The following is a 27,807-nucleotide window of genomic DNA, read 5'->3' on the forward strand; positions in this document are numbered from 1 at the left end:
CAGAGTCGTGTCCAATCAATTTTTTAATGATATCCATTGGGACTTGAACCTTCGAGTCAATTAAAAGCTTTTTGGGGGGCTGAAAGAATATGTTGATATACAGATTAGTTGACTAACATAAAACACTCTGCTGTCTAATCAATTCATTTTTCAAGCAAATGTTTACTGGAACCTCTTCTCAAATGTTATTAAGATTCAGTGCTACAGTCGACATGACAATAAACTGAACGAGCTTGGCACTGCAAAAGATTTAGTCTGAAAACACCGCCTTTGGCAACGGTAAATGATAGTGTATTTTATATTATAATGCATCTGATAAAGTAGTCTGACCAGTAATCAGTGGACTACAGGGTGAAGTGGAAAGATATCAAGATGACTGTAGCAAACACTGCAGTCGTGCTTGTGAGTCGTGCTTTCAGGGTGAGCTCAACGCTTAAATTACGTGTATGTTATAGTTAAGGACAATCGGGGATTTGCAATATCTAAAAAATAAAATGCTATGTACCTCAGAAATATAAAGGCCTGTTTTGTGATCTTGAAAGTTAGTTGTAGGCTCAACACCCCCCCCCCAAGAAACACTCAACTTTCCACAAAAAAAAGCATCTTACTGTTTCTCTGCTATGTCAGCACTATCTGCCTTTTCTCTCCACAATAAGAGCCCACCTCAGGCTTTTCTATTCCCTCTTTTAAGATTTAGTCTTTATACTCTTCTTCCTTCCAGGCTACTTTTGTCTGGCAGACAGCCCTACCTCACAAAGTCCAAAAGCCAAAAAGCAAACACACACAATTGCACACACAGCCAGATATCACAAAGAAGAACCAAAATGTGCAAGCCGTATCTTCTCCCAATCAAACTAATAAACTACATCGCTAGCCCACCTTATAGAATCTGCCTGCTTTTTTCTCCTTTAGCACAAGCTATTTTTGTCCCATTGTGTTTGGACTGATGCAATGATGGAAGAAGTCATGCCTTTAAACAATGAGGAGGGGAGGGGAATGCACTCAGGGAAGGCAAGGAGGAAGTGACATTTCCATAACTAAAGGGTGTTTTGTGCGTGACACTGAAGATTGACCGAATCTGCTGAAACTATAAGCACAGAACTGGCACTATCCTAGTCTCAAAATAACGGACTACGTCCTAAACAACTGTATGAAACACTGAGTGCTTTTAAAACATCTGCAACACATAATTTTTGTAACTTCAACTGTGTAAAAGCAGCCAAGACACTCAACTTCCTTCAAAGAGAACAACACTGATCAGATGGTTCTGAAAGATGGCTTTTAAAGTTCCTCATGTGATGTCTTAACACAAGGAGACTGCTGTCACATACTACAAGAATGAATAATAGGAATGAAATGCAAGACAAAGTTATAAAGACTATAAAAATCACTTGTTTTTTTTCCCTCCATAGATATTCCAAGCAGAATTAATTAAATCATTTACAGAGATCAGTAGGATTTTAATTTTCCTTTCTTCCAACAGTATTTAAAACTGCATTAAACTATATAAACACCCTAAATGTAAAGTTTTTGAATACAAAGGCCCCTTGATTTGACTATGCCTGAAGGAAAAAAAATACTAAATGGAAAAAAATGTTTAAAGCAACATGTGGGGGCAATCACAATGATGGTATCATATCTAAGGTTCATGACAAACAAGGTTGTTATTAATGTGTGTGAACTTTGCTGTGGATGGAAAGGAAATTATATATATTTGCAAAGCCCTACCCATTTATGATAACAAACGACAATGACATGCTCATTGTGAGGAAATACACAGAAATGTGGATACGCATTTCTTCTTTGACACAAAAAGAGAGGACCTCACCATACTGTTTGAGCAACTCAAAGCTCACCTATATTATTCGTCTTTATCTAGCTTGTTCTTGTTGTTTTGATCTACTTGAGATATAACCAAAGAGATAGTAGAGAGCAGCTTCTCACTAGGGAAAGAAGGAGACTGACAGAGAAGTACACATTCTGGAGAGTCATTCACCGTAGAGTGTTTGGACAGCTGACTGGCACAGTGCTCATTCACAGCAGTCAAGTGACCAGCAACAGAACAGGCTATCAGAAGCAAAGGTTAATGCAAAACAAAAAGAGGGAAAAAAACAACAACTGATAGGTAATCTTTCTACTCCAATAAAGAAATTGCTCTTTGAGCTACAAATATTTATCTATACAACCCAGTCCACTGAAAAACACTTACCGGTACTTAAAGAGGTTTTGAACATTTACATTTTTAAAATTATTCACTGCCTGAGTTCATGTTCAACACTAGAAGTGCTCACATTGGCCAGAGTTAAGAGTAAAAGCCATTTATTCCCACAGTAAGAAATAATATGATATAAAAAATATGATTAAAAACAGAAAAGCAATCTGTGCTAAAGCATCACGTGTTAAGATAAGAAAAAGGACAGAGACCATGAGCCAGTGAAACACAAGATAAAATACCTAAAGACACGTGTAAAAGCCACACACTAATCAGGAGAATTAATACTATGAAATGCACTATAGGAACAGATCTGATAAATATTATACAGCCTGAGTGATTAGATCACTTTCTAAAAATAAAAAATCTAAGTGTACATGTAAGTGCTATATAGCTTTTAATTACAATTTATTTTTATTAATTCTAACTAAATAGCTTTTATCTGTCCCACTCCCACAGTTTGGTGTTTTTAACAATAGATAGAACACGAGAGACAGATGCACACAAACAACAAAGTCACGGCTAATTTTCTTTAAAATATGCATTTTTTCCCCCCTATTTCAGGATCATGTTATTGCGCTGTAGCTTAGCATATGCAGACATAAACAAAACTTCAACACAAAGACGGCATTTAGGAAAGGAATGCTCCAAATAATAAAAGCACAATCACATTAAAGGCCAATTTGCCAACAAAGCATAAAGAAGAGCTTGTTTCATATACAAAACTGCAAGCAAACACACAAACCCCAGGCCACCACGGCACAAATAAAGCTTAAAAACCAACATCCGTTTACATGCACGTCTATTAGCTGGCAATCTTGTTTTTCCCAGCCTTTGTTGGCACATTCCTGGCATCTTCCTGCAACCATAGATGAGTGGACTTGTGTGAATTGTATTTGACACTGTGCATGAGAGGTCTTGCACATACACACTCGTGCTCGTGCATGTGACAAACAAAAACAGGGAGCCACTCAGAAGAAGAAGAAAAAAAAGCACAGAGGTCAAATGCTCCACAGGGATCCTTTAAGCTCTAGCATGTTGAGATCTTTCAGCTCAAAGCATTTTTCTTTAAATAGCAGCATTACTGCATCCGTCTGTGTAGCCCACTGACAGAGGCGAGGCTGCCGGACACTGGCGCCACCGGGCCCTCTGACCACCACCAGTAGGCAACGGGTGAAGTGTCTCGCCCAAGGACGACCGAGACTGTCCAAGCCAGGGCTCGAACCGGCAACCTTCCGATTACAAGGCGAACTCCCAACTCTTGAGCCACGATCGCCCTTAAGTTAATGGTTTGTGTTTTAAGTGACACCAGTTCTTCTCCTTCTAGGACAAGATCAAATCTATGTTATAATAACTCCATACTGAGCAATGTTTGGATTTCATTACCACAAGACTCTAGGAAAAACAGAACTATCAGCTCAACTTGCCAGACAGGTCACATTTTCATATCTGTATTTTTCTGTTTCATTACAGACGTTGACTGTAGATTAAGACTTTAATGTGTGAAACAGGAACAATCACCGGAAATAACTTTGCTGAGCTTTTTTTTCTTGTTCTAATTGTATGTCTACAATTAGGGAGTGATTTTATTGTGAGTAACACAAAAGTCAAATTCCTTGCAGGTATTTACAAGCTTCACAAATAAAGCCCAGTGTGAACACTTAGTTGTGGCAATAACAGTATAAAAAATGTCAGATTTGAGTGTTGCTGCAAGGAAGCTACAAATTCTAAAGCACACCTGGCTCGCAACCAAATACTCAATTACCACAATTTCAGTGTTACAATTGAAGACTATTGGCAGCAATCACAGATTTACCAGGTTCAAAATAGTTATTTGGGATTTTAATTATTTATATAGCACCAAATCACAGCAACGGTCATCTCAAATCGCTTTTCATTGTACAGTAAAAATCCTGGAATAACAAATAAAAAGTGAAACTCCAACAATCAGACAAACACCTAAATGTACGCAGTTGGTGATAATGGGAAGGGAAAATGTCATTTTAACTAAAACTATTTTTAACTATCTAAAATAAATCTGTGTATTTTTCTGTTATTTTAGCCAATTGAGAAGCAAAAAATTTATTTTAAGTTTGAACAAATTAAACCGCCCACCCCAGGCTACATTTATTTACAGTCAACCTTTGTCTTCCTGAGTTACGCCGTTGTATAATGTCCAGATACGTATTCATACAGGGTATGATTATGTCAAATTGAAGGTGACCTTTTGGGATAAAAAGTTGTGACTTCATTATTTTATTCTGTCAGAGCACAAATATTCAATCACTTCATCCATGCATACAAGACTATTTCTGCCAAGTTTGAGGAAATATCCTCACAGAGCAGCTGAGTTATTGTGTTCACAGGGATGAGATGTGGAGATGGTTTGTGGACAAGTGTGAAGTCAAATTTAAAATAACAAATTGTCTCATACACTTGCTACTGGATAACCATGGTTGGACACATGCACTGTATTTTTAATGGCAACCTTAATGGTTTATAATTTGTACAGGTGAGCACATCATCTACATTGTGAGCCACAATTAAACAGTACATGTTAAGGATTTATATAAAGACCAGGAGCCAGTATTATAATTTTGTTGGCTTGTGACAACTGTCAAATTGAACAGACTGACCTGCCATAGCTTTATCCCATACAGACTTACTAACTGTATCAACAGGTGCAACATTTATGGTGGCATCATCTCATAACCTCTACCCCCCCATACGCCCACTTTCATATAATCACCAGTCTGAGCCTGCTCCATTTAAAAGAAAACATTTCATCAAGCTGATACGATCTGCAGTAATCACAACCTGAATCCCTGGTTTGAAATTTATATACGGGCTGCAATTATTTACACCCTGCTGGTAACAAGACCAAGGCCCATATTCCTGCCCACACCACACTGGAAAGTAAGCACTCAGCCATAAGCTGTGTACTGTAACACAGCCACACTTGTGTAATAAGCTCAGGCACAGATGCCTGACATGTAATGCTCAGATGAGAGTCATTAAAAGACGTGTATGCAGAAACCTAATGTTAGTGAATGGCGTAATTATCTAGAGGTTTTGCCTGGCAGGGGCAAACTAGATTATCCCTAAGTTAGTGAGGATGGCTGGAAACAGCACTTTGGGTATGATTAACTGGGACAGGAGATGGGGCACAATAAAGCTTAAAACAAAAGAACTCCATCCATTTATTATAGCAATAACACGGGTTATTACGCATTACCACGTTGAAACCAGTTCCACGGGATGGGTGACTTCACCTGCTGTGTCTTAAGACATGCTGCTTGCTGGTCATGCTTCAGCTTTCTGCCTGCCAGCTTGTTAACCAGGCCTCGTCTAGAGACCGTCGATCCTTCTGACATTTTTTTATACGGGGTGGGGGGGATAACCGAGATGACATAAATGTCCAACTTACCTTTGCCATTCTGCCACGCTGTATACCAAGAGAGACTAAGGAAAGACGTGAAGAAGATAAGTGCAGTGGCCACAGTTCCATTTCTGAGCCTCATCTCATTTCAGCGATGCCTCTCCTCGGCTGAGTGTCGGGGACCCCGGAGCTGCCACTGCCTCCCTCCCTCCGTCTCTCTCTCTCTCTGGCTTCAGGATGTGGAGACGGGCGTAGGCACGGGCATAGGGTGCTTCAACCCGTAAAAACGCTCCGCTTAACGGGGAGGGTGAACACCGACTTCTCCGCACGGAAACAAGGGCGCTGCTGTAGCCCTGTCGGAGCGTCTTCTCTTTTCGTTGTTCGCGGGACTAAAAAAACATACGTGCTAACCTAGCCTATCGGTTATCAGTCGGCTGCTTTGTTTGTGAGACAATATAGCTTACATTGTGGGTTTAAAAAGAACGAACTAGTTGCCAATACAATCCATAGTGTTTTCAAAGCCAGCCGTTAAGCTACAAGTTACAAGTAGATGTCATCTCAACAGTGTGACTACTGATCGTCCGGGATAGGCTGATGGGTCGCTGACGGTGTCCTAAAGGCTACGCCTCGAATCACGTTGATTTCGCTTTAACGGAGAGCAGGGTTAAAACATACACAAATAAACACGGTAGAGTGCGGCTAACTCACTGAGCCTCTTCCACAAAACAACCAAGTTTTAACCGTCACTGCTAGTCGACCCGCATACTGCGACAGAACGTCTGTTAGCTACTTAGCTGACGAGCTAACACGAAGTTGAAACCACCCGGGTAAACTAAAGCCAAGCGGACAGGGGGCTCATTCTGCGCTGACTGTCGCGGAGGAGTTCTACGGCACACCTCAATTAACACAACCCCTAAAATTAACCAAGCGCAAATGATTTTTTTTTACATGTTATATAAATAAACCGGTCTACCTTGGGTGCTTTTTTAGGGAAATTAACGTGCCCCATACGGTAGTATATGCAAACTGGGCTTCCGGTAAGAACCTTCAAAATAAAGCACTCACTCGACTCACTGTTGTGGTCGACAACAGTGGTGCAACTCACGACGGGACGAGCATGCAGTCATTCCAGGCGTTTGAAAGGACTGGTATTTTCATATCTTTGTTTAAAGCTATCATTGCTGCAGCTGGAAAAAAAAATCTGTTAAATTCTCACTCCAACTTTAACACAATCATTTTTAAGTTTCAAACCCCCCACTGTAGATGAAACCTAAAAAATAAAATAAACCAGCATTATTGACGTGGGAATTGTTGTGAAATTACTAGAAAACTCTATAATGTCAAACTTGTGCTTTTTCCACCAACCGGCTATTTTTTCCCCCCAACACGCATTAAGTGCACCATCTAGTGCCCAAAACTTTAGCTTGTATTTGTATGCAACCTCAGCTGGCACCCTCTCAACGCAGAACATAATGCAAGCAAATAATAAGACTTAAACTACAAGAAGCATATTCATATTCGAATATGAAATTTAAAAGGGTTTAACTGTGCAAAAAGTAGCTGCCCAATGTTTTTTGAAACAAGTTGCTGTCAAATTCAAAATGAGTTGGTTTTTTTCATGCAGCAGTAAAATATCTCAATTTAAACATTAGATTTGTTTTCTATGTTCTGTTGTTAATAACACAATCACCATATTTGTTTAAAAATGAAAATGACAGGTTTAGGAGTGTGAATCAGTTAATACTAACAATAGACAACAAATTTATATTTACTTTAAATAATATGCACAATATTAATTTTATTTCTTTAAAGAAAACGCATCTTAGTGTGAACCCAAGATGCAATCAACAAACAATCTATGTTTCATACAAACTGCATTCACAGATGTGAGGAGTTTAAGTCATTTATTGACTATAAATACATTCACGCATCAAACACAAGTAACTGATCTTGTGTGACAAACAAAGATATGAAAGAAGAGAAAATGTAGGCATGAAGAACAACCCCTGCCTTACAGATGAATTGAAACAGGATTTTAAACAAGATGTAAAACATTCTTTGCACATTCTGCTTTGTGAATTTGCGAACACCTTACTGGAGTGATATCTGTGGGGCAGATAGCATTTGTGAGGGATATTCTCAGAAAGGAGTAGCTTTAAAGTAGTCCTCCAGCGGAATGAGCGTTGTACCCCCGACCCAGTCTTGCAGCCAGATCTGAATCAACTCCAGCTTCATGAAGAACCACTTGTGTCCCACTGGCCACTTTGCCATAACAGGATGCCTTTGAAACATTGTGCAAAATATCAGGATACATGTCACGCATGCCAAATGGTGTTTCCCTAAGGAAAATACATCTTCTACATCAGGGGTGCCCAATCCCGGTCCTCGAGAGCTACCGTCCTGCAGCTTTTAGATGCATCCTTGTTCCCACACACCTGAATCACATGAATGGCTTGTTATCAGGCCTTTGCCAAACATGATGGCATGCTGAAGAGATCAAACCATTTGATTCAGCTGTGTCGGAGTAGGGATGCATCTAAAAGCTGCAGGATAGTAGCTCTCGAGGACCGGGATTGGGCACCCCTGTTCTACATGCTCTGTTACCTTGAGAACACTGCCTCCTTCGCAAACGCAAGCTCCTCCGGGGCCACCTCGATCATCTTGCCCGTGAGCGTGAGTCGAGCACATCTGGGATCCTCTGGATCGTACACCATTTGCCTTAAAAAGAACACACACACACACACACACACACACACACACACACACACACACACACACACACACACACACACACACAGGAGAGCATTCAACATTGCAAGACACACAGCTGTATGTAGTGTTTCAGAAAGCTACAGCAGTGATTTAGCTGAGGTTAGACCAAACAAGCAAACTGTCCCAAAATCCCCAAGATTACTGTGTCAACTAGTTTGTGGAAACTGTTTGAAGCTCAAAACATCTTCTTTCAGCAGCTCTCTTTAAGGGTTGCCACTCTATACCTCTCCATCCTCCTCTGCATGTCCTGCTTCACTACATCCATGATCTTTCTCTTGAAGTAATTAGGGCATATTTTTAAGAAAGCTTCTTTCATATCTAAAACTGTTATTTCACTTTGTGTTTTATTAAATGAGCAATAATGTCAATTTTATTTCTACAGCACATTTAAAAGCGACAAGGTTGACCAACATGCTTTACAAATGCAAACGAGACAAAAACTGCGATCAATAAAATAAATACAATAAAATAACTCGTAAAAAAAACCAAATACAATAAAATGTGACTAAAAACAAACTGACAGAAGCAACAACACAAGAATACCTAATGAGACTCAAAGTTAACTGAAATTAACAGCCAAGGTAAAAATGTGAGCTTTAATATGGGACTTTAAAGACTGCATAGACTGTGCAGTACGATTATCAAGTGCCAGTCTAGAGGCTGTGAGTGAAAAAAGGCCAATCCCCTCTGTGTCTAAATCAACACCTAAGAGCATCTGGCTAGAGAATCTCAATAATCAGATAGATGGGTGTTTTTCCCCCCCACAGAACAACATTTAGATTACCTGCAGAATTCCCCCTCAGCCTCTGAGAAGGTGAGAGAAGCATAGGGGTTGCTTTTCAGGTCTGCCACAGTGTTGTCCATTGGAGTCACATAAAAATAGATGACTCCAGTGCTGTTGTCCAGTGGTCCATCACTCACTGAGAAGATGTTTCCAAAAGGAAGACCTTTGATCTGTACACACACACATAAAAAAATGTGCTATATTTTTACAGTATATAGAAACTTATATTTTTATGCATTTATAAAGACATAGGTTTTAAGCAACACAGATCCTTTGTGCTTGTTTTAAGTAAGTAAATTTTAGCGCATAAAACCAATAAAATTACACTAAAATGAAATAAACGTGATCCTAAAAAATGTAATGAAGTTTTTACATGAAATATCCCAATGACAACCAATCAGTTCCAGAAATCAGCAGTTTCCAAAAGCTTAACAGAACAGCTATGCCTTCAGCTTTGATATTTGAGATCACTCGGAAGAGTTTTTAGTGCAACAGCAAATTCATGAGCTCCATTTTAAAATAACAAACAGATGGAGCTCGTTTGTTGAGATGGGAGAAGCTCGAGAAGGACACCCATCCATGCAGAGCTTCACCCATTAGACTGAAGCTATTTCTCAGTTAAATTCACATTACATACGCAGGGTGTATCCCAAGGGCACTTCGGGCTGATCTCAGTTCTGGTCTTGCGTAAGGAGATTTTTTTAAAGCTATTTTCAGTACTTGTCACTCGGTGTGATTTCCTGCATATGCGTTTGATTTTCACTGGTGAATTTTCTTCAAATCTTCATCAGTGTATTTAAAAAGCTGATCGTGTTTCGTGTAAAATCAAAGGGTCCACGCACAAAGGTAGAGGGGTATCTTTTTCATAATATGGTGAGAACATGGGCGTGTTCCTCAGCTTGTCCCATTACGCTTAAATGCGCAAAGAAATCCTGAACCGGGACCACTATCCCCTCTGTGTGCGTTACCTTTTCTTGAGTGGAAATGGTGGCCAGGTACCCCCAGTCACTGTAATGAGATATGTATCTGGCAGTCTTTGCTGTGTCTTGGTGCGGGGGAGGAGTGCTGCTGGCGGACTTCTTCACCTTCTCTAACCGATATGAAAACAGGCGAGAGGAAAGCTGTGCGGCACTGTCGCCCTCGGGCTTGACCAGCTCTCCGGGGCTCTCCACGCTGTCTCCGAGGACGTTGGAGGACGGATACGCCTGCTTCCACAGCCCCGCACTGTCCACCAGCAGCGCCGGGGCGACCTCCTCCGACAAGTCTCCGTCCTCCACCACATCGTTGGAGGACACCACCCAGGACACGGAGCTCCTGAGGGTGTAGCTCTCACACAGACACAGGATGTTGGCAAACAGCGCCAAAGGAAAGTAAGAAGGCCTCATATTACTGAGCTGGGAGAATGGCCGTCCTCCTCCACTCTCTCTCTATCTCGTGTTTACAAACTCACGTGTGTGCTTTCATAACACGGGGATACTTTGCCACAGAGAGCAATTTCCACAGCGACCCCTGCTGATTCACCATAAGGCAATTTTACAATCAACGCTCAGCAGAAGGGACTGCAGAGAAGACGCTCCGTGTGCTAAATAACCGAGTAACTACTGCATACTATATGTTTGTGTTTAACTGTAGTGATATCACTCATGTGTGGCCTGTCATTCCCACAGAGACTGTGTAAAAGTCATATAAGGATCATGCAGCACAACCTTTATTTATACAGTATCTTATAAGGACACATAGCAAAAAAAAAATATGATTAAAAGCAATAATAATGACAATTTGTTAGTAAAAGAAGACAATAAACTGTTTATAATAATAATAATAATAATAATATGTAGATGGTGTTTTTGTTCTTCTCACAACAAATGACAAATATTATAAGATTTGCCATAAGCTTGTTATTTCCTGTTCCTGCTGTGCATCCATTATTGTATATGAGTCACTTTTTCCACCAAAGTATAAGCAGCTGGCTAAAAAATAAAAGGCTTAAGTAGTACATTCATTGGTCCCAATACTTATAGTCAAACTCAATAGCTCATACATTAAACAGTTTCTGCCCTACAGATCCATGTTTACTGGTATGTGTTCATCACTGAAACACCTTTTGTCATTTTTTTTGAAGGTTGTCATGGTGAAAGAAGTAAAAAATCAAGCTGCTGTCCTGCAGAATATATGTCGGCTCAAATATGGTTGATTTTTAGAATCAGTGTTATTTACTCTGTAACTAATAGTTCTAATAAGCTGGAAGCAATTTAAAATCCCTAGTCTGATGATGGGGATATTTCCCTAACTGTTCCAGGTGTCTCCTGTCCATAGCGTCCAAGATTGTTCATTTTGGTCTAGAAGCTGTTGAGGTGTTACTGAGTCAAACTGAACATTGTGATCTGTTTATGTCAAGGTGAACGAGCGGACAATTCTTCTATTCTTCCTCCTTTCTTATAACAAATGCAAAGCTACAGTGGGGCAAAAAAGTATTTAGTCAGCCACCGATTGTGCAAGTTCCCCCACCTAAAATGATGACAGAGGTCAGTAATTTGCACCAGAGGTACACTTCAACTGTGAGAGACAGAATGTGAAAAAAAAAATCCATGAATCCACATGGTAGGATTTGTAAAGAATTTATTCGTAAATCAGGGTGGAAAATAAGTATTTGGTCAATAACAAAAATACAACTCAATACTTTGTAACATAACCTTTGTTGGCAATAACAGAGGTCAAACGTTTACTATAGGTCTTTACCAGGTTTGCACACACAGTAGCTGGTATTTTGGCCCATTCCTCCATGCAGATCTTCTCGAGAGCAGTGATGTTTTGGGGCTGTCGCCGAGCAACACGGACTTTCAACTCCCGCCAAAGATTTTCTATGGGGTTGAGGTCTGGAGACTGGCTAGGCCACTCCAGGACTTTCAAATGCTTCTTACGGAGCCACTCCTTTGTTGCCCGGGCGGTGTGTTTTGGATCATTGTCATGTTGGAAGACCCAGCCTCGTTTCATCTTCAAAGTTCTCACTGATGGAAGGAGGTTTTGGCTCAAAATCTCACGATACATGGCCCCATTCATTCTGTCCTTAACACGGATCAGTCGTCCTGTCCCCTTGGCAGAAAAACAGCCCCATAGCATGATGTTTCCACCCCCATGCTTCACAGTAGGTATGGTGTTCTTGGGATGCAACTCAGTATTCTTCTTCCTCCAAACACGACGAGTTGAGTTTATACCAAAAAGTTCTACTTTGGTTTCATCTGACCACATGACATTCTCCCAATCCTCTGCTGTATCATCCATGTGCTCTCTGGCAAACTTCGGACGGGCCTGGACATGCACTGGCTTCAGCAGCGGAACACGTCTGGCACTGCGGGATTTGATTCCCTGCCGTTGTAGTGTGTTACTGATGGTGACCTTTGTTACTTTGGTCCCAGCTCTCTGCAGGTCATTCACCAGGTCCCCCCGTGTGGTTCTGGGATTTTTGCTCACCGTTCTCATGATCATTTTGACCCCACGGGATGAGATCTTGCGTGGAGCCCCAGATCGAGGGAGATTATCAGTGGTCTTGTATGTCTTCCATTTTCTGATGATTGCTCCCACAGTTGATTTTTTCACACCAAGCTGCTTGCCTATTGTAGATTCACTCTTCCCAGTCTGGTGCAGGTCTACAATACTTTTCCTGGTGTCCTTCGAAAGCTCTTTGGTCTTGGCCATGGCAGAGTTTGGAGTCTGACTGTTTGAGGTAGTGATGGCCCGCTTGAAGCTCCGGTGCGTGTGTCAAAAAAATCAGCACACTGCTTCAGAAGCACTGTGTCGAAGCTTGCTTCGTTTGGCCAGAGTCATGTGATCAGTGACGTCCGAAGCTTCATTTAGAACCTAACTGCTTCGGTAGAAAAACTTTCACTTGACTCTTTACATGTAATGTTGTAAAATATATATTTTATTGTTTAATTAATCTGAAAATGTTAGTCTGCCAAATGTGCAGCGATTGAATTTATTTATTCTCTTTAGCTAATAGTTGGTGGGGCCCAGTTAGACTGTATAACTGCATCTCTACCAGTTTCTGTGCGCTCCAGCCTCCTCTGGGCCATGTGAAGGGATTTTCCTTAAGGCAGGAGAAATTATCGCCACGAAAAGGAACAGGTTCGGCCATCGCACAGTGGAACAAATTCTCTTCTTAAATAAAAATGAAAAAGGGCTACTTTAAATGCATCATGTTTTTCATTTGCAAGTTCATAAGCAATTTCCATTTCACAATCAATTCTACCCCCAGGTCAAAAATATGTCTGGGAAAATTTCCCTAATATAATATTATTTATATATATACCCGTCTAGCGGTTAATTGCATAAGTGCATGGAGGCAGGACCTCACAGCAGAAGCATACTCCATAATGTGTTGTACATTATTATATGTAACGTGGTATTTTTCAATTATTGTATTTACCAACATCAAGAAGTCTCAAGCAAAGAAAGACCACACAATGGTGCATGTTTAAACAAGGAGAGTTTACTGGTCAAAATTATTTATTAAACAAATAAACCATTTTTTTTTAACCACCAAAAAAAAAAAAAAAAAAAAAAAAAATACACGTTCAAAGCAACACAACGGCGGCCCAATATCAGATAGAATTCCACTCTGTACAGCGGGCAATCTTAATGAAGCAGTTGGTTTTATTTTGTGGATTCAAGCGGTTCTTCATATTTTTGGCCACCAGATGTCACCAGAGAGGACTGTTTTGAAAAGCCCCACTGTATTTCTCAACTGTTCTCAATCAAAACTGAAGCCTGTGGTGGAAGAAGTTCTCAGATCATTCATATTACAACAATGTAAAAATATTCCAGAGGCATCTGGCTGCAGTTATTATTTATGTTATAGTGTAATTTAAGTTGGTCTTAACATAAATACAACATTTTAATCTTAACATAATAAATTGAGGAAAACATGACCTAGCCTATATTGACTTGCGCCCACAGAAAACCTACACAGGGGCTCCAAAACCACACAAACCCCTGGGCTGTGTGTGGGCACACCCATTTGTGGTCTGCGAGGGACAACTTGGCTTTGCCCTGCCCATAAAACCCATCCACACCTGGCCACTGTGGGCATGCATAGGCAGGTTTGCTGAAAATATGACAGAGAGAAGTGGCTTTCAGCTCTCTGTAGTTGTACTTGTCTAACCAAATGTAACTGAAGATACTGAGGTTTGTACAAAGAAATGTAGCATAGTAGGAATTGAATTCAAACTTTTTTCCAACTTAATTTTCCACAGAATCATCTACTGTACATGCGTGCATAAATGGTACACACTACAATAAATGAATGAAATAAAATATGCCTTATTATTACTGTCCTAGAGCAGCCAAAACATTAAATACATGCTAAAACAAATGGACATAATGTGTAGACTCTCAGCTTTGATTTGAGGGTATGTCATTATCTATTAAACAACTAAATGGCCTGGAGTTGATTTGAGGTGTGGTGCTTGCATTTGGAAGATTTTGTGAAAAATGTGGTTAAAGGAGTTCTTTATGCAGGTGAAACAAGCCATCCTTAAGATGGGAAAACAGAAATTCATTGGACAAATGAAAGCAAGATCAACCTCTACCAGAATGATGGCAAGAAAAAAGCATGCATGGAACAGCTCATGATCCAAGGCATACCAAAACATCTGTAAAACATGGCAGAGGCAGTGTGATGGCTTGGGCATGCATGGCTGCCACTGGCACTGAGACACTAGTATTTATGATGATGTGGCACAGGACAGAACCAGCCAGATGAATTCTGAGGTTTTTAAATGCAGTCAAATTGACTGGATGCCATTTCATAATACAGACTGACAATGACCCAAAACATACAGCCAAAGCAACCCAGGAGTTTATTAAAGTGGAATATTCTTGAATGGCCAGACCAGTCACCTGATCTTAACCCAATTGAATATGCATTTCACTTGTTGAAGACAAAACTAGTTCTTCACACTTTTATGCAATCTTTTTGTTCAACCCACTTAAGGTCTTTTCTACTGTCCTTGGAAACTTTACATGTTGCCACTGCTGACGTTTAAAGTCAAACCCACTAACCTGGGGTCCCAAGATGTTGTCTGCCTCCTCTGGTGGCAAGCTGCACTTCTGATTGTTGCTGATTGTGTCCATCCCTGTATGAGCAGTTTACCCATCTTCTAATGGCTGCTTTTGTTTTAGATCATCTCAGACAGTGAGCTCATTGTACTTAAATGGCCTTAATCCAGTAGAGCACCGTTGTCATCAGGTGGAACACGAGCAGCAACTGTGTGATCTTGTCATGTTAATATGGACCAAAATCTCTGAGAAATATTTCCAGCACCTTTTTGACTCTATGTCGCAAAGATTTAAGGCAGTTCTGAAGGCAAAAGTGGTAATATACCAATCAAAATAAACCTTCCCTCATCCCTCATCAAGGCCTGGATGGAGGCAGATGAGCTACTTGTAGCATTTACTACCAGGAGCAGCCAGAAAATGGTGGTAGATCCTTTCACTGGAGGTCTGAATATTCCATTTATACTGCTGTGTATCTTGTACTTGTAGGCAACAGTGCTCCGGGGTATCACCACTCAGGTAAAGCATGTTGTTCACTACATGAAGTCTTTCCCAAGTGCTCTAGATTTGTAGATACTGTCAGGCTGCAGCAGAGGGAGCCAGCACATTTTAATATGACCTGTGACCACAGATGGTTTTATCTTCTATGTTTTATTTTCGCGCGGTGTCATGACCAGTGACTGTTGAAAACATGTATATTTATTTACACAGTCACTGGTCGTGACTAAGGCTTTTGAAATGTCAGTTGGTGCCAGGGAACTGATTTTTTATTTTTATTTTTTTCAATAAATGTGGCTTACAGTGACTTTCAATGTACTTGCATATAGGTGATCAGGAAGATCAAGTGCAAACATTCACTTTATGCGCATGCTTCTACTATTAAAAACAGACTGCGGTTCTCCTTGGTAATCCAATCCACGGAGCTTAAAGTGTCATTTCTATGTGCAGATGCTGAAGATGGAGGCTGTGAGGATGGAGACTGTGAGGGGGGAAAGTGGGTTAGGCTGCAAGCTGATTGGAGAGGCTGACTGAAGGAGGGAAGTGAGTCTGGATCAGCTGTTAGCTGTCGATCCTCCTTCCTCCCCTCACCACCACCACCCTCCCCAGCGTCAAGTAAAAAAAAAAAAAACAAAAAAAAAAAACAACCGGAGTACCCGGCCAGAGAAGACACAGCGTCTGCCTGTGAAGACAGAAGTCAGGTGGACAGCAGCTTTTCGTAGATTTCAGGTGAGGGCAGCGGCTAACGAAGTATTAGCCACATGCTAGCTAGCATTAGCAGCTTGACAGCATTCCGCCGGTAAAGAAAAGCTGCTGTTAGCTTAGCGCCACGGAGCAAGGTTTCTGTAAAAACATGCCTATCGCAGCGGCTTTAGTCTTCATCACTGACTCATTTCAGTGCTATCACTGTATGTGTGAGGTCTGCTGAGACCGGAGCACCTGTTGTTTATCTTAGTTGGTGACCCGGGTCAGACTCTCTTGCAGTGCAGGATCAGCTGAACCCGTATTATTCACAGCATGTATTCTGTGTCTTTGCTACCCTCTGGCAGCATGAACTCTCTCCCAGGAAGAGCCGCACTGTCCCTGTGCAGGCGCACGGCCACAGGCGGGATGATGAGGGTCCTTTCAGGTGCCCCGGCTGCAGGGGTCCTGTCGGCCGACAGGGCCTCTTTCCAAGCTGTGCGGGTCTGCCACTCCGGGACAAGCCGCAAGCCCACCGTCAATACCAAGAAGAGGGGCTACGACATCACCAGAAACCCCTACCTCAACAAGGTGAGCACACGCCTGTCCTGTATTACAGCTTCCCCAATCCAGAGTGAGGAAGGCAGCACATCTTACAATGCTTCGTGCATATGTTTAATATCAGGTAATGACGGCATACAGTGAGTTTTCCACTGCAGATTATGCTTATTATTATTATGGATCAGTCACTTCTACTTTAGATCCATGTAGATGTGATTTGCCTGTTGTGTGCCTTTAAATGATTTTAGTTGCTTCTGTTGATGTAACACAGCTAATGAATGATGTGTGTGATGTTGTTTGTATTACACACAGACGCACACAGAGGCCATATGCCAGAGCTGATAGTGGCTTCATAATCAAAGCCTAATCGTAATGTAAATGTATTTCTTTTGGGTGTGTAACATAAGGTGAAATGGTAAAATGACCAAAGATTTGACATTTATGAGCAACGCTTGGGGGGGGAAGCATCACAAAAGGCACCGAGGTAGTAGCAAGCGCATAATTTTAAGGCCATAACAAAGGACATTAATATACTTTTTTAACTTTGATGTCAAACTACTGCAAGGAACCATATTTCTTAAACCCAGCCTGGGTCACACAGCTGTGTCTACAGGCCACATGATGTCCCGCATACCATGTATGATGGTGAGGGAACATAAACAGAGAGTACAATAAAAATATCACATTCTGAACTGCTCCTAAGTAAACTATGAATGCCACAGCACTTCCTATTTATACAACATAGTAGACTGACATAGCTGTGAATGGTCTTTCTACAGATTCCTGTAACATCTGTCGTACTCTGCCTTTGTCTCTCCTTGTGGAGTGTAATAAATACATAGACTGTCACCATTTTCAAAAAGTGAATTCACAGAGAGAGTACTTTTTTGTGCCTTGCTAGCACTGCAAAAACACCAGATTTTGCTTGATATCAGGTCGGTCATGTTTCCTTCCACCAGCGCTGGTGTCGAGTCAGCAGCTACGTGCTGATTCATAGGTCAGTTAAGTGCAAGCAATCAGGAAGTGAAGCCCCGCTTAGATGAAAAAAACAACTTTTCAAACTACCAAGTGAAATCTTTGTGTTTCAAACTTTCTGTCAAACAGCACAGATGACAGTATGCAGTCTGCACTCAGTGTTTCCATAGAAACCAGATGAGCTCTGATCACACAGTGTTACAGTCCAAATCAGTCCCCCTTCCCTCACCCAACTAAAAAAAACACATTTAACTGAATTAGTTCATGTGAATCTCATTGTACCCTTCGCTGTATTGTGCTGTAAAACTATATTACAGCTTTTAATCTTTTACCAATGATAAGGTCTGATTAAAGGTTAAGCTAATAGCACTTTACAGCTCACACACAAGCCCACATTTTCAGCTTCACTTTCTCCTCCGTGTGCTAACATGCTGTGTGTAACGTGGGTTGATTATAACTCCTGGTGAGGCGTGTCACCTTAATGGGTTTACTTTAGCGCCTCTTTACTTGCTCGCTCTGATAGGTTTTGCACATCTTTGTTAATCTGTGACTTTCTTCTCAGTCACCTCTGCTTCCAGGAATACATTAAAATGTTTTCCATACAGTTGTCCTTCCTTCTTTCTGTTCAACGCCAATCTTTTTTGTTATTTAATGTACTAATGAATCATCGTTTCCATTTAACGACCTGCCCTAAGCTGCAGAACCCATTGTCGAGCACGGTGGTGCCACGTGGCATGCAACTCGCAATTAAAATGCAAAGCGTGCAGCTTGTGTAATAACTCTAGGAGTAATAGTTGTAAATAGCACTATCATATTTCACCCCCCACTCTGCCAGCATGAATAATTTGCAGGACATGGGCTCATGAAGACCCACAGAAAAACAAGCTGAGCCTAGAAAGGCCAGTTTTTTCCCCATGTAGGTCAGTGTTTTCACTAGAGGAAGAATCAAAGGAAGGGACGAGGAGGAAAGAGAAGTCGAGCTGACAGGGGAGTGGGTTCAGGCTCCCTTTACTATTGGGCAGAATAAATAGATTAAACCCCACACCCCCACCTATGAGCACTCTTTGTGGGAAGAATGCCAGCGTGGAGGGAGGAGAGCAGCAACAGTAACTGTAACCAGAAGGCAGAAGGGTACAAGTCTGCTGACCAGAAAAAAAACGTCAGTCTCCTTCTCCTGTTGTTTACTACGTGTTCTTTTTGCTCTGCATTTGTTTTCAGTGCAAAGATGGCAACCGGTTTACATAAAGAAAAAACATGGAAAAGGCCACCGTGCTTGTATATGACTAACTCATAATTAAGCTCAAAATTGTGATGCCTAAAGGATGAGTCATTGTGGTCTGGATTGACTGAGTTGGTTACTTAGTTTAGCGTTACATAATCGGCCTTCTTCCGCCCTACAGGGAATGGCATTCACCCTGGAGGAGCGCTTACAACTGGGTATCCACGGCTTGCTACCCCCCTGCTTCCTGTCCCAGGATGTCCAAGTCCTGCGCGTCATGAAGAGCTACGAAACACGCACCAATCCTCTGGACAAGTGAGAGAACAGACTCATTAACAGTAAAGCTGGTGCTGTTCAAGATGGAAACCACACGACAGCTGCAGAAGTTCAGTGAGGTTGTCCCACTGAACATGCTGCTTATCAGGGCTCCCGCTAAATGCTTTCAAAGCAGTGTCCAGACTTGTGGTTGTTTCACACATCATATGTGACTCTTTCCAAGTCATTAAAACTGTTTGGTTAAAATATTAAAGCCACAATGGTGCAAAAATGCAGTAATACCAAAGCGGTGCTTTTCAAAAAACAGTATGGCCCTGTAGTAGAGTCAGAGTGTTAACCGACCTGCCTGCAGTCTAAAACAGCCACAAACCTTTGAGCAACTGAAATCTTACATGAAACAAGAACGGCACAAAACCACGGGAGAAGTTTTCCTCAGTTCCCAAAATTTTGTCCAGATTTCAGTCTTGAACAAAGCGGTTCACTGAATCAAACGACCAGCATCTCACTGCGTTTAGCCAAATAATGGTTAAATATGCAAAAAAATAATAATTTTTAAAAGGGGTTTTAGGGAATTTTTGTACTAGACACATTGTAATTATACAGAAATATTTAGATCAGAAATGGCCTACTGCGTTTCTGAAACACATCATAATGTTTTTTTTGTCTCAGGTACATCCTGTTGATGACACTACAGGACAGGAATGAGAAGTTGTTCTACCGTTTGCTGACCTCTGACATCGAGGAGTTCATGCCAATCGTCTACACTCCCACTGTCGGCCTGGCTTGCCAGCAATATGGACTCGCCTTCAGGAGACCAAGGTAAACTTCATTCCACTCATCAGCCACTTCATTAGGTACACCTTGCTAGTGCTGGGTTAGATATTTGCTTTAATTAAAATAAATGGGTTAGATTTGAGCCCCACACTGAGCATCGGCTTAAATGTTTTTTTCCTTGTTCTCATGCTTGTTTTGGGCTCATTTTTGTGCCGTTTTTGGTATGCATGTGCATCGGCGTCAGTGTCAGTCGGAAAACAGATTTAACTACTTGTATCATCACTTGACTCATTTACAGAGGACTCTTCATCACCATCCATGACCGAGGCCACATTGCCACGATGCTCAACTCCTGGCCAGAAGAAGACATAAAGGTAAACGGCACGCAATTAATCTGGCGGCTGCTGATTTCTGAGAAAATAATGTCTCAGACACGTTAGTGAAAGTGTTTGCCTTCATCCACAGGCCATTGTAGTGACTGATGGGGAGCGTATCCTTGGCCTGGGGGACCTGGGCAGCTATGGGATGGGCATTCCTGTGGGGAAGCTGGCGCTCTACACAGCCTGCGGTGGGGTTCGGCCACAGCAGTGTCTCCCTGTGCTACTGGATGTTGGCACAGACAACCAGGTGAGCATGACCTCAGAGCAATCAGGTTTTATGAGCTAGTATAGCAGCTCATAAAACCTGGTTCATCAAAGATCTGGCAATAGTTTACAGATGCCGATGCATGCATGCACGGTTTAAGTCTTTCATTAATTTGCTGACCTGTTAAACGTCCTTCCGTTCAGGCACTGCTCAATGACCCTCTGTACATTGGGCTGAAGCACAAGAGAATCAGAGGAAAGGAGTACGATGAACTGATTGATGAGTTCATGCAAGCAGTGACAGATAAGTAAGTGAAAGCACAGGTGAATGAAGGATGAGGAGGCAGTGCTGATGTCAGACTAACCACGCTGTTCCTCCACAGGTACGGGATGAACTGCCTCATACAGTTTGAGGATTTCGCCAACAGCAACGCATTTCGCATCCTCAACAAGTACAGAAATCGATACTGTACCTTCAACGACGACATCCAAGGTGCTTTATTACTCATGGCGTTACAGCCAGGAGCGTCTTACCTTTTATAATATACACTACAATATGTTGATGGGTTCAGTTGGGTAAAAAATTTCTGAAATCTTCCTCATTTCAGGATTCCTGTTTCAGAAATACAATGCTTCAGACAGCAAACGAAAACGTAGCCAACACAGATCAAGATTCTGTGAAGACTCAAAACTAAAAATGAAACAAAGAAGTAAAAATAAAGCAGCTTACTCTAAACAGGCGGTTATATTTGCCCTCACTAGCCTAAGTCATAAAGCACCAACTGTTCCCCAGTGATGATCATCATTTTAGTTCTGCAACAAAAAGGAAATCAGAAAAACTTTATCTTTGTTACTGTAACGCATCAGGTTACTTAGAGGAAATCAAATAGCTGCTGCTTCAGCAAACTTCTTAAGTCCAAGATCAGCTACTTTCTGGCTGTTTAGTACAGTGACGCAGGTCATACAAATAAAAGTCAAACTAATGCTTTGTAATTAAAGTAACAGGTCATACTAGCTGAAGAAAACCACACATGGAAATTTAAAAACATCAGTGTCAGTTCTGATAATGTTGCCCCTTTAATTTTCTTTCAATAGTTACAAAGTTTCACTTCAACACATCAAAAAGTATTTATTTAAATTTCACCATCTTTACTTTCCGTATTGTCATCGTGCACTCACAGTTCACCTGTTAACTATTAACTCTCACCTCATCAGTGAGAGTTAACCTGAGGGTTTTCTCTGGACATTGACTGCTTTTTCCCACTGATTTTCAACCACGTTCTTCTACCTGACCACTTTCATACAAATCCTTTTCTGTTTGTTGTTTGTACAGCGTTTCACTGTAAGAGATCATGAGAGAGATTTCAGACTGCAATCACGAGTGTTTTGTTTTTCCTGCAGGCACGGCTTCTGTAGCTGTTGCAGGGATCTTAGCAGCTTTAAAGATCACCAAGAACAAATTGTCAGACCACACTTTTGTCTTCCAAGGGGCAGGCGAGGTAAGAGGATTTGCTCTCTAGGATTTTATGGTGTTTGGAGCAAAAATAACTGTCCTTAATCCCCGAGAGATAGGAAAACAGTGCCTTCTGTCAAATTGGAATGACAAAGGGTTTCATTTACTTTTACAAAAAAAATGTTTGAAAGACAAAATGCCAGATTTTACTGTGTTTTGAATAAGAAAACATGCTATACACTAGATTTGTAATTTGATGCCAGCACTACATTAAAAAATAATGAGAAAGCAGCATTTTTCTTTGAGAAGTAAAGTGCACAATGTGTTTCTCCATTTAGGTTTCAAGAAGAAAATAAAAGACAGATCTGAATGTTTGAAAATGTTTTAGAAAAATTCTGTAAAGATGAGATGAAAAATACTCAAAGGATAAATTCAATTGGTTTATTATTTAGATAAGTTGGGGAAAAAAGTTAAACAAGCAAGTAAATAAAGAAAAAAGGCAGAGGAGACAGTGGGGAGGAAAAACTGCCTTTAAACAGGCAGAAACCTCCGGCAGAACCAGGCTCAGGAGGGGACAGTTAACTGCCGGCACTGGTTGGGGGGGGTTAACAGAGGTGGAGCAAGACGAGGCTACATCAGGTGAGGAAGCAGTAGCATCTCTCCTCCGGAACAAGTGGAACCACTTTTTCTTTTTTTTTTCATGCACTTTTCCACGAGCGCTTTTTTTCTCCAGGATGAGATTTCTCAGCTCATCGATTGTTTCTGTGTTTTGCTTTTCGCCGGGTACACCGGCTTCCGCGAGTGTGACGCTTATTTTGAGCGATGAAAAAATAACAAAATATAATTTTATTTGTATATTGCAAAATCACAATAATCTTCCAATTTAGAACTACAAGTTAACAAAAAAAAGAACTAACATAAATAAAATACACTTCAGCTAAATACTTCTAATTTATTTTCCCAAACCACGCGGAGCCGCACTATAAGGACTAAAGAGCCGCAGGTTGCCGACCCCTGATCTAAAGAGTATAACAAAAAGGGGGAGCTTCCTGCTCAAAAATGAAATGTCCCCACTGGGCGATCGTGGCTCAAGAGTTAGGAGTTTGCCTTGTAATCGGAAGGTTGCTGATTCGAGCCCCGGCTTGGACAGTCTCGGCCGTTGTGTCCTTGGGCAAGACACTTTGCCCGTTGCCTACTGGTGGTGGTCAGAGGGCCCGGTGGCGCCAGTGTCCGGCAGCCTCGCCTCTGTCAGTGCGCCCCAGGGTGGCTGTAGCTACAATGTAGCTTGCCATCACCAGTGTGTGAATGTGTGCGTGAATGGGTGGATGACGGAACGTGTAAAGCGCTTTCCTTAGTAAAATAAAGCGCTGTACAAATACAGGCCATTTACCATTTTTCTGGGCGTGGGTGCTTAACTAGTTAAAAAGAACAAAAAAACAAACAAACATCTGTCTCCTATTTTTAATGTCACACAGGAAAGAAGCTTCAATATCTGATGAGAAGACATTAATTTGTTGGTGTTTGTGGTGTTTGGTGCAGTTTTGGTGTTGTTTTCTTGGTTGTTGTTTATTTACATGGAGATGAAGATCTCTAACAAGTTGATTTGTTCACATTTGCTCATCTTAATTTTTAAGAGGAATGTGTTTTTTGGGTTTGTACACTATATGCATGTAAGGCAACCGTTTCCTTTTTCACTATTTTTGTGTGCTGCATTTTTCTCTTTTAACAAAAGGGGAACAAAAGACATTTAAGTCGACCTAAGATGATTTGTTTCAATTATCTTGAAGGTCTTACTGAGGTGATGCAAAGTGAAACATGCTTTCTTCTTTTTTGGTAATATGCTGGAAAAGCTTGAAAATTGACCTTGAATGTGCTTACAAAGTGCTTGAATTTGACCCTGAAAAATGTGTATGAACCCTGCCATTAGCTGTGTATATATATATATATATATATATATATATATATACAGTTTTCCACTTCACAGTTTTCCACTTCACCTCATTCCATCTTGAACGAGCCCAGCCACCAGTGAAAGTGGTTTTAAGGGAGTTATTAACACTGCAGCACAGTGTCTGTTTGTAATGCTAGGCCCTAAATCACATATTTGGTGATTTTTATAAATTCAATATTCTAATATAGCAAGCAACTTTTCTTTTCAGGAACACAAAATGTAAAAAGATTTTCCTAACATTTTTATTTGTAGTTATTTATTCATCGTTCATGTCACGCCCGGCAGCTCTGATGGCTGACACGTGTTTCTTATGTCTTTTCTTTACTTTTTAAAATTTTGCATTGGTTGTTGTTAATGAAAATAGACTGGCAAATTGTTTATTAGCAAATAAATAATAATAAATATTATTTGCTTTAAAGATCACAACCATTTAAGGTTCTGTGTTGTCTCTCGCAGAGAGAATTATCTCTGCTTTTGATAAAATAAATCATAAAATCAGCTGATCTTGGATAAGCAGAATAAAATGAATGGATGCATCATGAAATCCACAAATTCTTTGGTGAAAATTTGTTGAATTTTGTGGTTCCTGGAGTGATAACCTGGAGAACACCAGCTGCCAGTTTGGCTTTAGGAGACACCATTTCGTCTTTTAATATTAGGCTTAATACCCTTTACTTTTTACCTCTCAGTTGTAATAGGCTGATCAGGTATTGTCGTAACTCGGCCATAATGATGTAAATATAGTTATAGTGCTGGAATAGGTGACTCAGAGGAAGTCCTAAGAGGCTGGGTGGCTACCCATGAGTGAATTTTCTCCATTTATCTCTTTGGAACATCGCCTCAGATGTTTATACACCACATCTGGATGTCATTAAAATTTGGCTCTTCTCTCGCCTTGGTTATTCCTCACCCTCATCTCTCTGGGCTCTCCTTTTTCTCTTTCCCATCACCACCAACCAATCGAGGCAAAAGGCTCCTTTTCCTTAAGCCTGGTACTGCCACCGGTTTCTTCCTGTTAAAAGGGGGTTTTTCCTTTCCACTGTCGCCAAGTGCTGCTGATAGAGGATCATCTTGTTGTTGGGGGTTTTCTCTCTAACATTGTAGGGTCTTTACTTTACAGCCTAAAGGACCTTGAGGTGACTATTGTTATGATTGGGTTCTACGTCAATAGAACTCAATGAATAAAAATGTCCTTCATTTGACTATTTCATTACCAAGTCTTTCACAGAGTGGTCCAGCTATCTCCATCTTTTTTATTGGTGTTTTTTTTTTTTTTTAAATACCCTCTCCCATTACAAATTAACTCAATTTGTTTAGCATTACTTTCTAGCATAATCCCAGTTTTTTTAAATGTAGTGCTGGCATCGTATTCAGAATTCACTAACTGCCTTTGTGCCACCGTAGCCTAAATATTTATTCAGATTAGGTTTGTATCTAAAAGTGGGGACTATAATGCAGATGGAGAATTTTTCTTTTCTTTTCTCTCCCCACCAGGCTGCTTTGGGTATTGCTCATCTGCTTATAATGGCCATGGCCAAGGAAGGATTGAGTAAAGAAGAAGCTGCCAAGAAGATCTGGATGGTGGACTCAAAGGGCCTCATTGTGAAGGTAAAATATTTCCTCATGTGTTTCCTAAAGCAAAAAACAGCTGGATGTGGAGTCGTGAAACAAGATCTTTATACACAAATACAGGGAAGAAGCCACCTAAACCATGAGAAGGAGGAGTTTGCTCATGAGCACGCGCAAATCAAAACGCTGGAGGAGGTGGTGAGCACCATCAAACCCACTGCCATTATAGGTGAGTTTACTTCAGTAAAGTGCATGCAGTGGATAAATCCTGGGATTTTTTTTAGCTTTGTATTACTTTAAAGGCTAAAAACATCCACAGTGTCATACGTAAAACTATTTTTTTTAACCTTTTTTATTTAACCATTTACACTAATTCCCAACCAGGTACAGGAAAACACACAACGCTATTTAAGGTGAATTTCTTGCATCCAGCTTTGTTTATTACAGTAACACCTTAGTAATTTGCTACAAATCAACTAATTCTCTCTCTTTCCATTTAACCCAATTCATCAAATTCAACAGTATTTTCAATGTTTATTGGTTTAAATTCCAAACACTGCATGTTTGATGAACTGCCAGAATTGTAGAACCACTTGGATGACAAGACAGCGTTGTTTCAACATTCAAGTTATAATTTTTTAAGTTACTTAAATTAAGTTAAATAAATTAAGATAACTACAAAAAGAAATGGATCCTAACTTAAAAACTAAAAACTGAGGCTTTAATTTTAAACAGATTTCACTAAACCAGGATCAGAGTCCTTTAAATGCCAGCATTGATACATCGTGTTAGTGCCGTTGTTGTGGTGAACCTGGCGTGTTCTTGTTTTGGAAAAGGCGTCGCTGCAATTGGAGGAGCCTTTACAGAGAAGATAATTAAAGACATGGCGTCTTTCAACGAGAGGCCAATCATCTTTGCTCTGAGTAATCCTACCAGCAAGGCCGAGTGCACAGCAGAGCAGTGCTACAAGCTCACAGAGGTAACGCTCAACTCAACTCACCCTCCCAAAATTACAACCCCAATTCCAACAAAGTTTGGATGCTGTGTAAAAATAAAAAATGAGTTTTGGAGTTTATTTATTCACAATAGGGTGGAGAAGGCAACTGAAAAAAATGTACAATTTTAAGAAAAAAATAAGGTCATTTTTAGTTTGATGGGAGCTGCGTGTCTCAGAAAGGTTGGGGCAGGGTTTATGTTTACCATTGTGTGGCTGTAAACATCTGGGAACTGAGAAGACCAGCTGTCGGACTTTCAGGAGAGGAATGCTGACCGATTCTTGTCTGATAAAGGATTCGTCATGTTTTTTGTTTTGTGACGCTCGAGGCGTCTTCAGCCAATGAAAGGTCTGGAGTGCAGGCAGGCCAGTTCAGCACCCGCACTCTTCTGCTACAAAGCCATGCTGGCCATATTGTAGATCCGATATGTGGTTTGTCATTGTGCTGTTGAAATATGTAAGGCATATGTTGCTTTAAAATCTTTCAGCACTGGTGGTGTCTTTCTAAGTCACGGACATCCAATATTGATTGTTGACCTGATCCTTCTGCACAGATTTCTCAGAATCTGTTGTTGACATTGAGTTATTCAAAGTCTTTACAGTTTGACATTGAATAACATTATCCTGAAATGTTCCAGAATTTGTAGATGAAACCTCATGTTGCCAAATGTTTACTTTGGAGAAGTTGTGTTTAAACCCAATCATGCTACTAAGCTGTTGCCAGTGAACCTAATTAGTTGCAAAATGTTCATCCAGCTGTTTCTTTTAGTACTGCTTACTTTCTACCCTTACAGAGATGTGTTCAAAGTCAAAAGGAGATATTTTTCTATAAAATAGTTCATTTTCTCAGTTTAAACATCTAATGTGTTTTCTGCATTCTACTGTGATTAAAATACGGCTTTAAGACACTTCTGTTGTTACTTATATTTTATATAATGTTGTAGATTGTAAATGAAATCATGAAGCATTCACAGCATATACAAGAGCACCACATTCTTACATGGTTTTCCATCATTGTTTTTTTATTTTAATTATCATTAATGAAGTGAACTCGCTCCTTCCCCTCTCTTT

At 40.7% G+C, this 27,807-nt stretch overlaps 3 protein-coding genes across 4 annotated transcripts in view; 1 reads left to right on the top strand and 2 right to left on the bottom strand.

Moving 5' to 3' along the window:
• mgat4a (alpha-1,3-mannosyl-glycoprotein 4-beta-N-acetylglucosaminyltransferase A) overlaps positions 1-6,622 on the bottom strand; it is a 28,886-nt gene extending 22,264 nt beyond the window's left edge. The window contains exon 1 of the mRNA XM_086265708.1: positions 5,640-6,622. Within this exon, the coding sequence (XP_086121834.1) occupies positions 5,640-5,733 (94 nt within the window). The 5' untranslated portion in view covers positions 5,734-6,622. The remainder of the gene's footprint in view (positions 1-5,639) is intronic.
• Positions 6,623-7,478: 856 nt separating this feature from the next.
• Positions 7,479-10,604, bottom strand: creg2 (cellular repressor of E1A-stimulated genes 2). 2 transcript variants are annotated; one of them, XM_086267575.1, is made up of 4 exons: positions 10,233-10,604; positions 9,148-9,317; positions 8,196-8,309; positions 7,479-7,872 (listed from the first exon to the last, which is right to left on the bottom strand). In XM_086267575.1, the coding sequence occupies exons 1-4, from the start codon at positions 10,530-10,532 to the stop codon at positions 7,731-7,733; spliced, it is 726 nt and encodes a 241-aa protein (XP_086123701.1). In that variant the 5' UTR covers positions 10,533-10,604; the 3' UTR covers positions 7,479-7,730. The 2 variants fall into 2 exon arrangements, with proteins under 2 accessions (XP_086123701.1, XP_086123700.1); XM_086267574.1 differs by having other exon boundaries at positions 10,116-10,603.
• A 5,482-nt stretch (positions 10,605-16,086) lies between these two features.
• The window catches only part of me3 (malic enzyme 3, NADP(+)-dependent, mitochondrial), a 13,630-nt gene continuing 1,909 nt past the window's right edge, over positions 16,087-27,807 (top strand). The window contains exons 1-12 of the mRNA XM_086266516.1: positions 16,087-16,428; positions 16,749-16,971; positions 19,317-19,450; positions 20,081-20,230; positions 20,484-20,559; positions 20,651-20,812; positions 20,974-21,077; positions 21,153-21,262; positions 22,171-22,268; positions 25,668-25,781; positions 25,866-25,971; positions 26,579-26,721. Coding sequence (XP_086122642.1) covers positions 16,750-16,971; positions 19,317-19,450; positions 20,081-20,230; positions 20,484-20,559; positions 20,651-20,812; positions 20,974-21,077; positions 21,153-21,262; positions 22,171-22,268; positions 25,668-25,781; positions 25,866-25,971; positions 26,579-26,721 — 1,419 coding nt within the window. The 5' untranslated portion in view covers positions 16,087-16,428; position 16,749. The remainder of the gene's footprint in view (positions 16,429-16,748; positions 16,972-19,316; positions 19,451-20,080; positions 20,231-20,483; positions 20,560-20,650; positions 20,813-20,973; positions 21,078-21,152; positions 21,263-22,170; positions 22,269-25,667; positions 25,782-25,865; positions 25,972-26,578; positions 26,722-27,807) is intronic.

This window comes from Aulonocara sp. 'chitande type north' Nkhata Bay, linkage group LG16, assembly GCF_057382095.1.
Source record: "Aulonocara sp. 'chitande type north' Nkhata Bay isolate Kocher_YH1m ecotype deep benthic linkage group LG16, A_spYH_male_GT1.1, whole genome shotgun sequence".
NCBI lineage: Eukaryota > Metazoa > Chordata > Actinopteri > Cichliformes > Cichlidae > Aulonocara > Aulonocara sp. 'chitande type north' Nkhata Bay.

Coding starts and splice junctions, on each gene's coding strand:
- creg2 (XM_086267574.1), bottom strand. CDS start 10,532: ATGAGGCCTTCTTACTTTCCTTTGGCGCTGTTTGCCAACATCCTGTGT. Junction 9,318..10,115: donor CCATTTCCACTCAAGAAAAG/GTAACGCACACA, acceptor GTGTGTGTACAG/ATCAAAGGTCTTCCTTTTGG. Junction 7,873..8,195: donor AAGGAGGCAGTGTTCTCAAG/GTAACAGAGCAT, acceptor AATGTTTCAAAG/GCATCCTGTTATGGCAAAGT.